We start from the raw sequence: 16,269 nt of genomic DNA on the forward strand, positions 1-16,269 counted from the left end.
CAAATTTTCACTTATATCTTCTTTAGGTTGTAAAGCAAGGTTGTGTTATATCCAAATCAGAGATCATGGAAAAAGTCAATGGACAAAAGGAAGTACAAGAGAGCCATCTGATCTCCTTTCATGATGAAATAACTAATGACAAAGAAAGGCTGGTGGAACAGAGTGAAGAACTTCATGATATCATGAAATATGGCTGGAATAAACTCAATTGCTTTTTGCAACAGGACCTGAAACTGGATATTCCAACAGGTAGTTTAGAAGGGAAACCAAGTTATATTGTTACAAATTTAACTGAATTTCTAATTTTGTTAACTAAATTTTTGTTTTGATTGTCTACTAAATAACTAGCATTATGCTAGGGGTGATGAAAACAAGATGCTGCTAGCCTTGAGCAGTTTAGCCCAGTTAGGGACAAAAGGAGAATGAAATGACTGTATTTAATGTAGAATTAGACTGGGATAGGGATGGCGGCACATGTAAGGGCCATGGAACATCTGAGAAGTAAAATATCATTATATATTGGAGTAATCAGTAAAAATTTCATAAGACCATGACTGTGAGAAATGGAAGAAGTCTGGAAAGCATCCAGGTGCATCCTTCTCTTTCTACAGAAGTAGAAGCAGCCTCAGACAGGTCCAGTGACTTCACTATGACCACACAGACCCCAGGCAACTCAGCAAGTGTTGGAGCATGACCATTGGTTCCAAACTCAGATTTTTTTCCACTCTACCTAATATATTCTAGGAAGTGTGACTTGAAGTAGAAAGGATGAAACTAAATAAGAGGAATCAATCCTATGTGCAAAAACTGCTTGGAGACAAGCCTAGGAAGGACCATTTGGAGGACATTGAAAATCTCAGGCCTGATTGAGATAAAGAAAGGGCTTCTGGTAGTGTAGCAAATAGAAAGCAGATCCTAGATATTAGAAGATGAGAGGATCTCAGGTGAAGAGCTAGAAGGACCCACTGAGCTCATCTGATTGAGCCTCTGAACTGAGACCCAAAGAGAGGGAATAATTGCTGCATGGTCCAGAGGTCAGAGAGGCAGGTCATGTGTTACCAGGTCCTCTGATTCCAGGTCTGGGGTCTCTAGACCTCATAACCTAAGAATGTGAGTTTGTTCAGTGAGAGGCTTTGAAGGTTTTCAGAATCTGTTAGAATATGTGTGTTTCCTAAAGAGCTGATAGAATTTACTATTAGCTTCCTGAACAAGTGAAAAATAGGTCATGAAACAGAAAAACTTTTGAAAAATAAAAGATTGCTGCTGCTAAGTGAAATGAGCAAAATCAGGAGATCATTATATACCTCAACAACGATACTGTATGAGGATGTATTCTGATGGAAGTGGATCTCTTCAACAAAGAGATCTAACTCAGTTTCATTTGATCAAGGATGGACAGAAGCAGCTACACGCAAAAAAAGAACACTGGGAAATGAATGTAAACTGCATGCATTTTTGTTTTTCTTCCCGGGTTATTTATACCTTCTGAATCCAGTTCTCCCTATACAACAAGAAGACTGTTCAGGTCTGCACACATATATTGTATCTAGGATATACTGTAACCTATTTAAAAGTATAGGACTGCTTGCCATCTGGGGGAAAGGGTAGAGAGAGGGAGGGGAAAAATCAGAACAGAAGTGAGTGCAAGGGATAATGTTGTAAAAAATTACCCTGGCATGGGTTCTGTCAATAAAAAGTTATAAAAAAAAAAAAGAAAAAGAAAAGAAAAGAAAAGAAAAAGAAAAGATTGGATGACATTTCAGGGAAAAAACTTGTTAACCAAAAATATCAGAACTTATAAACATTTCAGATGATTACTTTTAGAAGGCTAAAAACTTGAACTTGGTCATTTGCTCAAAATAGTTTTTGAAACTCCTCTAGGAATTGTCTTCAGAATTAATGGCATATTCTTTTGAATGGCACATTCAGCTGTAACAAATTTCTTTGCCATTCTTGTAAATGATTTAAAGTAATTCAGAGCCAAAGAATATGAAAAGATCAATGGTCAATTTGAGGTGTATCAAAATTAATAAACCTTTCATATGTGATCTGTTGAACAATGGCACCATTATTAGAATAAATACCTACCTTGTCTAGTTGACTGCTATGAAGAACAACATTCATTTGATTCTATAAATTCTGATCTATTTGTGTAAAAATCTTTCTCATTACTTCATAAATTAGAAACTTCATATAATTAGAAGTTTCCAGCAATGTAGTGTACTTGCAGTCCTTGCTGTCAGTTGTTGAGATGATGGTCACAGGCACTCTGTAATAAGAACTAGGAGAGGGCAGTTAGATAGGATTTCGTTTCATCTCTTATTTTAAATGTAAAGAGTTGAGGGACTCGCATAAGTAACAAGTAGCAAAAGTCGGACCAGAAGCATTTGTATTGTATTGTATTATATTATAGAATGGTGTTTTAATTGTTTGTTTGTTTGCAATATCTACTGAAGGTTCAACTCCACAGAGGAAAACCTACTCGTACCCATCTACATTGCTGAGAACTGAACCTCGGGAGCAACTCCTCAGCCAGCTGAGAGAGAGACAGCCTAAGCTCTTAACAACAGTGATTGTTAAAGCAGAAGACCCGAGTCAGGTAAAATGAAATGTTGGGATCTCGGGGTTTCTGGCTCCTCCTTCACCAGGCTCCTTTTCAATTGCAATATGGGCAACTCCTTTGTGAGGCCATGTGAGTTTTCCTTTCCTCTCTTCATTCTCAGCCTCTCAGCCTTCTCCTCCTACAATGTATTTTGTAGACCTGGCTCTTAAATTTTCCTAAGCCTTCTTAGATATTAGAGGCTCTTGCATCTACACTGCACATAAAACTTAAAGGTATTTACAGTATGTATATATGTATATATGGAGAATGGCTACTTCATAAATGCTGATTGAATTGAGTCCATCTTTCTTTGTTAGGACTTAGAGGAAGAGAAACCTGCTCAGGAGCTCACTAATGAAAACATAATAAATGAAGAACCAACAGAAGACACAAGTGTGTGTGATCCTATAAATGGTGGTGTTCCTTTTTTTCAGGTAACTGAATGTTGCTGCCTCTGATATACCTAACAATTTATTTCTTCTTCTGTTAATCTGGGCAATCTACATTTTTATAGGTAATCCTACATATCATTTAGATAATCAAATTTATTGACATATATTTGGGCAAATAACTCCTAATCATTGCTCTAATTTCCTCTTCATTGGTGGAAAGTTCTCCCTTTTAATGTTTGAGACTAACAGTTTGATTTTCTTCTTTCCTTTTTCTAATCAAATTAAAGACTTATCTATTTTGTTGGTTTTTTCATAAAACCAACTCTTAGTTTTAGTTATTCAATGATTTTCTTACTTTGAATTTTATTAATCTCCCCTTTTATTTTCAGAATTTCAGATTTGGTATTTAATTTGTTCTTTTTCTAGTTTTAGTTGCAGGCCCAATTCATTGATCTTCTCTTTCTCTATTTTATGCAAGTAAGCATCTAGAGATATAAAATTTCCCTTAATGACCGCTTTGGCTACATCTCACAAATTTTGGTTTGTTGACTCATTATTGTCATTCTCTTGGATGAAATTATCAATTGTGTCTATGATTTGTTATTTCACCCAGTCATTTTTTAGGACTAGATTATTAAATTAAAATCATTTAATTTTTGCTTTATTTTCACCTAATCTTTTATTGCATCATGAGTTGAAAAAAATACATGTACTATTATTGCCTTTCTGTATTTGATTTTCAGGTCTCAATTTTTGTATAGGTTCCATGAATCATTGAGAAAAAGTGTATTTCTTTCTACTCCATTCAATCTTCTCCAAAATTGTATATCATCCAGTCTCATCCCTAAATTTTCTAGGATTCTATTTACCTCTTTGACTTCTTTCTTATTTATTTTGTGGTTTGCTTTATCTAAATCTGAGAGAACAAGGTTGAGATCTCCCACTATTATAGTTTTGCTGTCTATTTCTTCTTGCAGCTCTCTTAACTTCTCCTTTAGGAATTTAGATACTATACAACATGGTACATATCTGTTTAATATTGATATTGCTTCAATCTATGCTACTCTTTAGCAAAATGTAGTTTCCTTATCTCTTTTTTGCTTGGCCTGAGATCAGGATGGCTACCCCTGCTTTTTTTACATCAGTTGAAACATTATAGATTCTGCTCCAGCCTTTTTCTTTTACTTTAAATGTGTCACTCTGCTTTAAATGTGTTTCTTGTAAACAACATATTGTAAGATACTGGCTTTTAATCCAGTCTGCTATCTGCTTCCATTTTATGGGAGAGTATATCCCATTCTCATTCATAGTTAAAATGACTAATTCTCTATTTCCCGTCATTTTATTTGCCCTAAGTTATGCTTTTCTCTTTCCTTTCCCTCATCCCCATTATTTTGCTTCTGAGTTCCATCTCTCTCAAATAGGCCTCCCTCTTTATAGCCCCTCCCCCTTTCTTATATCTTTCCCCTACTGCTTCTGTTTTCACTTCTATTAATCTTCCCTTTTCCTTTCTGCTTTCACCTCTTACTTCCCTATAAGGTGAGGCTGATATATCTAACATGAATGCTTTTCAATTTAAAGAATTTTGAAAGGAATCTTAGGTATCGAGTCCATTACCCTCATTTTACAAAGAGGAAAACTGATAACTAGAGATGTGAAATGACCTAAAGTCTCACAAGTAGGATTGTGTAATTCACCACTAGTGGTCATCTAACCCCTTGATTTGTGTAAGATCACCCTAGTGGTAGATAGCAGAGCCAGGCTTTGAACCCAAGTCTGCTGATGTCTAACCTCAGTGTTCTTCTATTCCATTGCTGGGCAGTAGTGAACCATGGAGCTGGCCTTGAAGTTAAAACAGAGCTCTGGGCAAGTCAGGCCTTGGCAGCTCTCTAAGGACAGTGGGTTACCTATGAGACGCACTTCTTCATTGGTACAGGGATTACCAATTAACCTGGTACCAAATAACCAGGTAACCTAGATTTCAAAATCCTATCTTGTTTGCAGGGGCAAAACTTCTTAATAGATTTCCATTAAAAACTATGTTAATTTTTTAAAAACTGTATTCTGGGGACATGAGATGGAGAAAAGGCAGTTTACCTTAACTGTACACATTATGCCACACTCTTCTTCAGTTCTGACCTGCCACTTCCCTAATGGAATATATATCCTTTTTCCACCTCCACTAATCAGCATCTCCATGGAACAGCTCAGTGTGAATAACTAGCATCCCTGACAATCCCTGAGTTCCTCACCTGCCCTAACCCAGAGGGGCTGGAACCTTAATATCAATCACTGCCATTAATTCCCTTTCCCTACTCCATTTGTGATCAGATATTTTTGCCTGGCTCTGAGGACAATGGCTAATGGGACAAGTATGAAGGTGAGGGTATACAGGAGAATTTAATCTTATTATTAACAAGAAGCAGAAACTTTTTAGAAAACTCTTTAGGACTAGATTATTTAGTTTCCAATTAATTTTTGGTTTATTTTCACCTAGCCTTTTATTGCATCATGAGCTGAAAAAAGTACATTTACTATTCTTGCCTTTTTTGATTTTCAGGTCTCAGTTTTTGTATAGGTTCCATGAATCATCAAGAAAAAGTGTATTTCTTTCTGACTCCATTCAGTCTTCTCCAAAATTGAATATCATCCAATAAATTTGGTGAAATTAAGCTGAAAGCCTGATCTACCAAGGCTAGAGGCTTTCTGTCTTAATCTCTTTTCTATATAGAGAAAAACAAGTCTAGAAACATGAAGTGGAAACAAGGAGACTTTTAGATTAATTTAGAAAAAGTTATGGAGCATAATGGAGAGTGATGGTAATAGTCAAGGATAGCTAAGTTAGAATACTACCTTTGAAACTTCAATTCAATAAATATTTACTAGTAAATATTACTAAATCTAAAAAATCACTTAATGTATCTGAAGCTCAAATTTTTTATCTGTAAAATAAACATAATATCTACTTCAGGGTTGCACTAAGGTCCAAAGAAGAATACTGTATGTAAAGTGTTTCAACTTTACATACTTGAGGGTGGGGAAAATAGAGATTGGGAGAGAGAAATAATGAATGCCTGCATAAATAACTAACAAAGAGAATAAAAACTCCCTGAAAAAAAGTTTAAAAGTCTGGGCTTCATACATAAGTGTGGGATGGGAAGAAATAGGACAATGACAAAAACAAAAATTTTGGGCAGTCTTGGTTGTAGAACACATTGGCAGAGTAAGTAAAGCAAAGGGAGCTGCACTAGACGTTATCCCCATCCCATTAATGGCAAAATAAAGTTCCTCCTTTCTTCCTTCCTGTTCCTGTAGGTTTAGAAATTCAATTCAGTGGTTTATTTGCCCCTGGATGCCAGTGGAATGAGCTGTAGGAGCACTTATCAAAGGCCTGCATTTGTTCTACCATTTCAGTTCATTGAGCACTTGTGGGGCACAAGACAGGGCTATGCCTTGGTACTACCTTACTCATCTCACTTGCAAGATGGTAGTCTACAACTTACTTCAGTAGACTTGGCAGCCTCATGGAGATATATATATGGAAGGATGAGGACCCTGACATAGTAAAATTCATTGAGAAATATGAGTCTTTCTTTTTTTATACATACAAATGTAAATGCTTACTATTTTAAAAAATAATTTTATTGATGTTTTCTCTTTCTTACGTTACCATAGTATCCTGTATATCCTCCCCCTTTCCATACAGCCATCTTATGTAATAAATACTTTTCTTTTTAGAGAGGGAGACAAAATCAGCATAACAGATGAATATATTGAATAAGTCTCTAAAATAGCATTTTGTTTATTATTATATTTCTTACATTTGTGTTTAATTTTTTCTTTCCCTTATATCCATAGCATAAAAAGTCATCCAGAAAAGATAAAGAAAACAGAGTCATAAACATTGTGGAGAAATCAAAAGTAGAAGAAGTTTTGGAACATTCTGCTGTTAAGTCTAAACTACCTTTAAAAATCCAGATAAATAATTAGCTTTTTAAAAAATCTGTTTATAACTCCTGACTTTGGTTGTTATTTTGGAATTTGACAAGTATAACTTGAGATTTTTTTGTTGTTGTTCTTGATTTAGTTGGTAGGTTTAATCATTTTTAATAATATTGTCAAGTATTTCATTTGGTGCTTACTAATTTGAATTTCAAATTAGTGATTTGGGATTTGTGTTAAATAAAGTTATATTTCCACCTTTTGTTTGAGACAGCCCAACAAATGAAAAAGTTAAAATAGTTATTTTCTTAGTCTGTATTATATTTTTGTACATCCAAACAAATATGAGACTTCATTTTTCTTCTAGGCTTGAACTTATAATGAAAAATATCACCAGCAAATTGTTCCTAGAATTAGGATATGCCCCCTGGGGGGGCACTCTTCTTATATTTTTCTAGTATATAAATATTGCCTATTTTACTTTCTGCCTTTTCCTCCTCCTTCATACTGCATATTCATTTAGTAGTATAATAAAAAGCATTTATAGTTCCTATTATCTATTTAGGTTAATAGATAATACTCTTTCTAAGTGTGAAATACTTTGACACACAAAACACTTTATACTGAGTGTGTCTAAGGTAATTATAGGAAAAAAAGGAGAAAATGATTCAGTCAGAGAAAGCTGTTGGATATCAAAGTGTACCCATTGCAGGAGGTCTGTGGGAGGTGATTGAATTAAGAAGCATTTCTTTTATGTAATTATACATTTGTTTTTATGTGTTTCCTGAAAAAAAGAGGCACTGTAGTGCAGTGGATATTTGTCTCTAAGACCTGGGTTCAAGTGATGTCTCTGACATATACTGACTGTATTATTTGGAAGAGTCACTTAATTTCCCAGTGAAACTCTAAGGTAGTTAGTTTTAGAGGTGATGTCTTGTAATTGAAGGGAGTATTCTATAAACAGGAACCAAATTATTGCTCCAGTACCAGAGCACTTGCTTTATTTTCCTCTGAGAGATAGAGCACAATATGGGAAAGAAAATAGATAGGAATAAGCAGGAGATGTTGGAGCTAGGAAAAAGAAAGATACATTTCTATTTTTCTGTTTTCTAGAGCTATTCCTTTGTTTCTCCCAGTTTGGAATACATAGTATATCTATGAAGTCTTAATGCTTGTGTATATACTTTTTGTGTGCATGTTTGCATCTGTATAGACAGATAATAATCATGTACATACATAAATTTGAAAATTCCAGTGGGGAAATTTCCATAGGGAATGAATCTAGTTCATAAATCACAGTTTTCTTTGCCCTCTCATATTTTGTTAACCAATTTTTCAATTGATTATTAAATGCCACGGATTTCAAAATTTTAAGGCCTCTTCTGTAGTGAAATGTTTATTCAAGTTAAAATTTAATAAAAAGCATCTGATAACTGGCATTTATCCATAGGAAAACTATCATCAAATATTTGTCCCATCAAAGAAAAAAGACTGACCCGGAATTGAAGAGTCTCGTCAGAAAATATGCTTTTTTCTTATCCTGATACTAAAATGGTGTTATGAAAATAGTTTTTTTTTTTTAAAGTATCTTTATGTTGGAGATTCTTCATTGCTGATGGTGGGTTTGTGCTGATCTATCCATGTCCTTGTTCCTTTGAATTGCCTTTCTCGTCCCATAATCAAGCATAACCTTTTGTGAGACAGCTGACTGAACTCAAAGGTGCTAATTAAGACTATAATTTTTCTATATTCAGTTTAAAAATTTACTAAGTGCCTACTATATGCAGAGAATTGTGCTAGATACTAGCCAGAATACACTGTTCATTTCAGACATGTCTCTACCCTTTAATGGTGGTGGTAATGAATGAGCCATAAAACAACCATAATATTTGATAAAAGCATTAGAAAGTGGTTTAAAATGGTTTAAAAGAAGGGTAGGAATTCATTGGGCAACTGAGTGAAGAATGCATTGAAAAATGGAATGAAGCCAGATGATGGAGGATCTTAAATAATAAAATAGGTTTAGGAGTTTGAACTTTATTCAGTATGATAATCAAGCAAAGAACTATGAGATACTAATGTATTTAGAGACCAAGTCTTCTTCACAAAGTATCATGTTCCAACCCACAAGCATGGATCCAATCTATTTTTCTTTCTTTCTTTCTTTCTTTCTTTTCTCAATTGATTATTAAATGCCACAGATTTCAAAATTTTTAAGGCCTCTTCTGTAGTGAAATGTTTACTCAAGTTAAAATTTAATAAAAAGCATCTGATAACTGGCATTTATCCATATCTACAATTTACTATCTGGCTGCCCCCCAGACGATAGCGTAATAGTGCCTGGATCTATGTGGAGTCTGAAGAGGCACACTAAATAGAGTAGAATAGTGATAGTTATAAAGCATTCTAAGATTAGGTATCCTGTTTAATCTTTAAATTCATAACTCTGGCTGTGTGTTGAGGATTCCTAATTTTACTTTTATGTATCACCTCTCCACCTTCATGGACAGCCTTTGTGAGTGATCCCTGAATAACTAGTGGTCAGCCTTCTCAGGTCAGAGATCCAACCTCTGTATCCAGCTCATGATCTGTCCAGTTAGATAGGCCTGCCAGAGTTTTGTTTTCCACTGGCATAGTGTATAAGAACTCAAGTCGTTTTCATGCAATAGGGCGAAACTGAAAAAGGATTTTATTGAAAGGTATCAATAAATGCTTGTTAAATGAATCACTACCTTCGAGAAGCAGAGATAAAATACCTCTACATAGAAACAAAACTTAGAAAATCAAACTTTTAAGTAAATGCCAATGAGTGACAAGGGCAATCAATGTTATAGGAATTAGGAGTTAAGGAAAGATTTTTTGAATGAGGTAGGATTTGAACATTGGCACATAGTGATTGTAAATAGCTCTGGCACATCAACATGATGGACAAAAATCAGAAATGATTTTTTTTTCCTAGTAAAGATACATAGGTAGTAACAGAAATGAAATGACACAAGAGCACTCCTCCTCCTCTTCCCCTCTGCGCCCCTCCCACCCCTCCTTTTTTAAAAGCCAGAAGATTTGCAGGTCAGCAGGACATTGTAAAATGTGGAAGGAATTGTAGGACATTACCTATAATGAAAAGATAAGGCATTTGACATCAGAAATAAAGAATGGACAATTTTAAAATTTCAGTTTTCTCACATAGCCATCTAATGAATACATTTTCATTTACTTCATTTTAAGAACTTTAATTTAGATCAGAACTTTACAACATTAGCAGGCCATATGGAATCTGCAAGCCAGACTTTGAAAACCCTTCTTAGTGTACTACTACATTGGAAGGCTTAGAACATTGAGAATGGCTAAATGAACCTTCAAGGTTAAGTGGGACAATTGGGCTGCCGTGTAAATTTTAGGCATGGCTTTATTCTAGCATAGGATCAGCATAGGATGGGGCACTATGATCCACAGTGACAGTCTTTTCTCCTCCAAATCCTATGATTAGATTAATACAGTAATTTATATTCTTTTTCTCAAATTTATAAAATGATTTCTCCTTATGCGTTAAAATCTTTTTTTTAAACTAAGATCTTCATCCTTTCATCTTGTTCTCTTTTTTGGTCCTACTATAAATTTAATTTTCTAATGTCTAGTATCTAAAAATTGAGATTGCTCAACAACTGATCAAGATGGAGATAGCAGGTAGTTCAAAATAGGTTCATAGTTCAAAGATTTCAATACAGTTGACCATGATGGTCAGTAGTCTATTTGTAAATATTCACTATTCATGTAACCTATAAAATATATGCAATAGTAAAATTAATTTAATTAAAACTTCACAAGTTCAGAGGAAATCATCTTTATCTTATTTATTTGAATTGTTAATAAAGTTTCCTCTGAAATGAAAATCAATTGTCAATATAAGCTATGGACAAACTCTTCATAGAACTACTCTTAGTAAATTGATGATTAATAAGATTAGTTTCAACATTAACTTATATTCTTTATGATACTTCCTTTCTAACACTGAGTATGTTTTTAGGGTTAAATAAGCAATTACATTTTCTAAAATAAACTTATAAGGCAAATGGGAAAAAGATTGGCATCCTATAATATTGCAAAGCTATTAGGATAGTCCCCCTCTTTCCCTCCTCCTTCCCTCCCTCCCAAAAAAATTTTGACATATTTTCTTTCAATTGAGGCACTAACATGAAATAGGATCTTTTATTTTCTCTATTTGGTACAGAGCACAATGATGATTTTTCACTTTTTATACCTTCTGGTTCATAGAATATATGTGAAAGAACAAATATTCCTGAAAGGAATATTAGCAAAGATACTTATTATTCTAAAAAAATAATTATTCTCTGAGTGATAAAGTTGCAGACTTATGACTGAGCAAAGTTTTTCATTGTCAAACTACAAGTGAACTGCTAAAAATTCTAAATATAGAAATGGGCAATTGAATTATGTGTAAGACAATGATTGGAACAAATTTTCCTTAACTTCTGAATTGACTTTTTTCTTTTTTTAAATTTTTATTTTAATAGCCTTTTATTTACAGGTTATATGTATGGGTAACTTTACAGCATTGACAATTGCCAAACCTCTTGTTCCAATTTTTCCCCTCCTTCCTCCCACCCCTTTCCCCAGATGGCAGGATGACCAGTAGATGTTAAATATATTAAAATATAAATTAGATACACAAATAAGTATACGTGACCAAACCATTATTTTGCTGTATAAAAAGAATCGGACTCTGAAATATTGTACAATTAGCCTGTGAAAGAAATAAAAAATGCAGGTGGGCAAAAATATTGAGATTGGGAATTCAATGTAATGAATGGTTCTTAGTCATCTCCCAGAGTTCTTTCGCTGGGCATAGCTGGTTCAGTTCATTACTGCTCTATTGGAACTGATTTGGTTCATCTCATTGCTGAGGATGGCCAGGTCCATCAGAATTGGTATTGTTGTTGAAGTATATAATGATCTCCTGGCCCTGCTTGTTTCACTTAGCATCAGTTCATCTAAGTCTCTCCAGGCCTTTCTGAAATCATGTTGTTGGTCATTTCTTACCAAACAATAATATTCCATAATATTCATATACCACGTGAATTGATTTTTTTTTGTTCTGCTTAAAGTCTTCCCTAAAATATTTAGTAACTTGATAGACAAATAATGAACATGTTTCCAAGAACAATTTCCTGCCCTGATTCTCAATTTTTTTGCTTTTTCCTCAAATCATTAAGCCCATCTCAAAAAGACACTTTCTTCCACATATCAAGGAAAAGACCAGGTTTTAACTTATCTGAAACTATTAAAACTTTCTCTTGAAAGAAAGTAAATCCTGCAATGCTGCCTTAGTTTATATATAAACTGTTTCATTATAATAACTGAAGTTTAACAGCTATGTTAGTATGTAATATATTCCACTTGAGATTTTCCAGTCTTAGAAGAAGTTGATTTAACTTAAAGTATGGGTTACTATGCATGTTGGTTTAATAGTTGAAAGTAAATGTTATAAAAGCAGCAAAATCGGCCTACTTCTTAGCTTAGTTGTCAATAGAAAGAGTAAAATTATAAACAGAATTACTTTTTCCTGAGCCTATTCCCTTTGGGTGAAGAAATGCATTTAAATAGCTTAATATATTGAATAACTCTAAACACTTTAAATTCAGAGGACTTGGGGGAAGGGGGAAGGGAACATCTGGAGTTCTTTACCAGTTATGCTGTATTTTGTCTTCAGTTGTGTTTTTTTTTTTTTTCTCAGCAAAAAAAGTGATAAAAATTGAATTTGTTTGCAAGGTACTAACCAATTAATCATTTTGCATATGCCTAATTATATTATGCTTGTATATCATGTTATCATAAATTTAGACTGAATAAAATAAATTTAAAATTTGATCAAAATTGTTACTTTGGTTTTTTTTTAGCATAAATCACAATCCAGCTAGTAGTGCTTTTATGTAAAAAATAAAACACTTTTTTTATTGGACAATAAATTATTTATAAATCTTGCATTACCATCTTTTTTCTTAATAATCTTAAATTATCATATATTAACCATTTAAATACAAATACCTACATGTAATTTACATAACTTTTTCTATCTAATTTTACTGATCAGTGTTATTATAATTTTAATTCTTATAGACATTCTGAGTGATTCTGTCAAAATAAACAATGTCATTACCAGAAAGTACAACTTACAGTATCTGATAATGGTCAACAAATAAGTTATAGGTTTTGTTAGAGGAAAAAAAAATTTTTTTTTAAAGTACACTTCAATCTATATTCAGACACAGTTCTTGCTCGATATAGATGGCATTTTTCATCATGAGTCAGAGTAATGATGGATCATTGTATTGCTGAGAATAGCAAAGTCTTTTACAACTCATCATCCCACAACATACACAATACATTTCACTTTGCTTGAGTTTATAGAGGATTCTGCAAATTTTTCTAAAAGTATCCTGTATCATTTCCTATAGAACAATAATCTATCTTCGTCACATACCACAATTTATTCAGCCATTTCCCAACTGAGGAACATCCCCTTACTTTTCAGTTCTTTGTCCTGAGAAAGGAGCACTATATATATATATATATATGTCCTTTTCCTTGTTTAAAATCTCTTGGGTTCATGCCTAGTAGTGATATTGTTAGATCAATAGATATGCATGATTTTATAGACCTATGGTAAATATTTTTGATCACTTATTAATTGGAGAATGGCTTTTAAATGTGCCCTTCATTGGAGAAACTTGTTTCAAAATTCTTTTCCCAATTACTATTGCTATTTCCCTCATTTATTCTCTCCTTTCACTCTGACCCTCCCCAAAATTGTTTTGCTACTGACAACCCCTCCCCCAATATGCCCTCTCTTCTATTACCTTCCCCCTTCTTATATCCCATTCACCTCCTGTTTTCCTACAGTAGATTTCTGTACCCATATTGAGTGTAATTTCCTCTGAATCAATTCTGATGAGAGTAAGGTTCACTCCCTTTCCCCTCTTCTCTGCTTTGAAAGCTTTTTCTTACCTCTTATAGTAGATAGCTTACAACATTACATCTTTCCCTTTCTCCCAGGACATTCCTCTTTCACTTTTAATTTTGTTTTTGTATTCAACTCACATCTGTGCCCTGTCTATATACGCTGTCACAGTAATGAGAAAGTTGTATTGAGTTACAAATATCGTCCCATGTCAGGATGTAAACAGATGAACTGTGTCCCTTCTGACATTCCTGATAACCTCTCTTATGCTTCTGAGGCCTTTTTTGAAAAATCAGATTTTCTATTCAGCTCTGATCTTTTCATTACAAACACTTGAAAACGCTCTCTTTCATTGAATATCTTTTTCACCTGAAAGGTTATACTCAGTTTTGCTGGGTAGCTGATTCTTAATTTTAATTCTAGTTCCACTGCTGCTTTCTGGAATATTATATTCTAAGTCCTCCCATCCTTTAAGGTAAAAATTGATAGATCTTGTTTTATCCTGATTGTGGCTGCACTCTACTTGAATTATTTCTTTCTGGGTATTTGAAATATTTTCTCCTTGATCTGGAAGTGCTGGGATTTGGAGATAATATTTCTGGAAGTTTTCATTTGGGAATCTGTTTCAGAAGGTGATTCATGAATTTTTTCAATTTTCTATTTTATGTCTGGATCTAGAATATCAGGACAATTTTTCTTGATAATTTCTTGAAAAATGATATCTAGGTTTTTTTTTTTTTTGATCATTGTTTTCAGGTAAATCAATAATTTTAAAAGTATCTCTCCCATCAGTGGAATAGGTTAGGTTCATGGTACAAAATAGTCAATGACTATAATAATCTAGTGTTTGACAAACCCAAAGATCCGAGCTTTTGGGATCAGAACTCATCATTTGACAAAAACTGCTGGGAAAATTGGAAACTAGTATGATAGAAACTAGGCATTGACCCCACCTAACACTGTATACGAAGATAAGATTGAAATGGGTTCATGATCTGCACATATTATAAACATATCTAGACATATTAGAAGAACACAGGATAGTTTACCTCTCAGATCTGTGGAGAAGGAAAGAATTTGTGAGCAAAGAACATTATTGATCACATCTAACCATTCTGGAGAGGAATTTGGAACTACGGCCAAGGAGTTATCAAACTATGCATACTCTTTCTGCTGAGCCCATATCCCAAAGAGATTGTAAAGGAGGGAAAGGAACCCATATGTGCAAAGTGTTTGTGGCAGCCCTTTTTGTAGTGGCAAGAAACAAAACTGAGTGGATGTCCATCAGTTGGAAAATAGCTGAATAAGTTATGGTACATGAGTGTTATGGAATATTATTGTTCTATTAAGAAACAATCAGCAGGATGATTTCAGAGAGGTCTGGAGAGAGTTACATGAACTGATGCTAAATGAAGTGAGCAGAACCAAGAGAACGTTATTCACGACAACAAGATTATACAAAGATCAATTCTGATGAACATGCCCTCTTTAACAATGAGATGATTTGTTTAACATGTATGAGACTACCTGCCATCTAGGGGAGCGGATGGAGGTGGGGAGGGAAGGGAAAAGTTGGAACAGAAGTGAGTGCAAGAGACAATGTTGAAAAATTACCCATGCATATGTTCTGTCAATAAAAAGCTATAATTTAAAAAAACAAACAAACAATGACATACTTCAGACCAGTTCCAATGATCTTGTGATAAAGAGAACCATCTACACCCAGAGAAAGGATTATGGGAACTGAATGTGGTTCACAACATAGCATTTTCACTCTTTTTGTTGTTTTGCTTGTATTTCATTTTCTTTCTCATTTTTTTTTCCGGTTTGATTTGATTTTTCTAGTGCAGCAAGAGAATTATATAAATATATATGCATATACTTTTTTTTAAAAATAATAACTTTTTATTGACAGAACCCATGCCAGGGTAATTTTTTTTACAACATTATCCCTTGCACTCGTTTCTGTTCCGATTTTTCCCCTCCCTCCCTCCACCCCCTCCCCTACATGGGAAGCAGTCCTATATATGTTAAATATGTTGCAGTATATCCTAGATACAATATATGTGTGCAGAACCGAACAGTTCTCTTGTTGCACAGGGAGAATTGGATTCGGAAGGTAAAAATAACCCGGGAAGAAAAACAAAAATTATGCATATACTTTTAACATATTTAATATGTATGTGACTACCTGCCATCTAGGAGAGGGGGTGGAGGGAAGGAGGGGAAAAGTTGGAACAGAAGGTTTTGCAAGGGTCAATGTTGAAAAATTACCCATATATATGTTTTGTTAATAAAATGCTATAATAAAAGATATATATGCACATATTGAATTTAACATATTTCTATCATGT

At 33.9% G+C, this 16,269-nt stretch overlaps 1 protein-coding gene across 1 annotated transcript in view; it reads left to right on the forward strand.

The window, feature by feature from the left end:
* Positions 1 to 12,831, forward strand: part of KIF11 (kinesin family member 11) — a 67,591-nt gene extending 54,760 nt beyond the window's left edge. Inside the window, exons 20-23 of the mRNA XM_051981656.1 lie at positions 27 to 249; positions 2,457 to 2,599; positions 2,920 to 3,036; positions 6,853 to 12,831. Coding sequence (XP_051837616.1) covers positions 27 to 249; positions 2,457 to 2,599; positions 2,920 to 3,036; positions 6,853 to 6,984 — 615 coding nt within the window. The 3' untranslated portion in view covers positions 6,985 to 12,831. The remainder of the gene's footprint in view (positions 1 to 26; positions 250 to 2,456; positions 2,600 to 2,919; positions 3,037 to 6,852) is intronic.
* The last annotated feature ends 3,438 nt before the right edge of the window (positions 12,832 to 16,269 follow it).

This window comes from Antechinus flavipes, chromosome 2 (assembly GCF_016432865.1).
Source record: "Antechinus flavipes isolate AdamAnt ecotype Samford, QLD, Australia chromosome 2, AdamAnt_v2, whole genome shotgun sequence".
In the NCBI taxonomy this organism is placed as follows: Eukaryota; Metazoa; Chordata; class Mammalia; order Dasyuromorphia; family Dasyuridae; genus Antechinus; species Antechinus flavipes.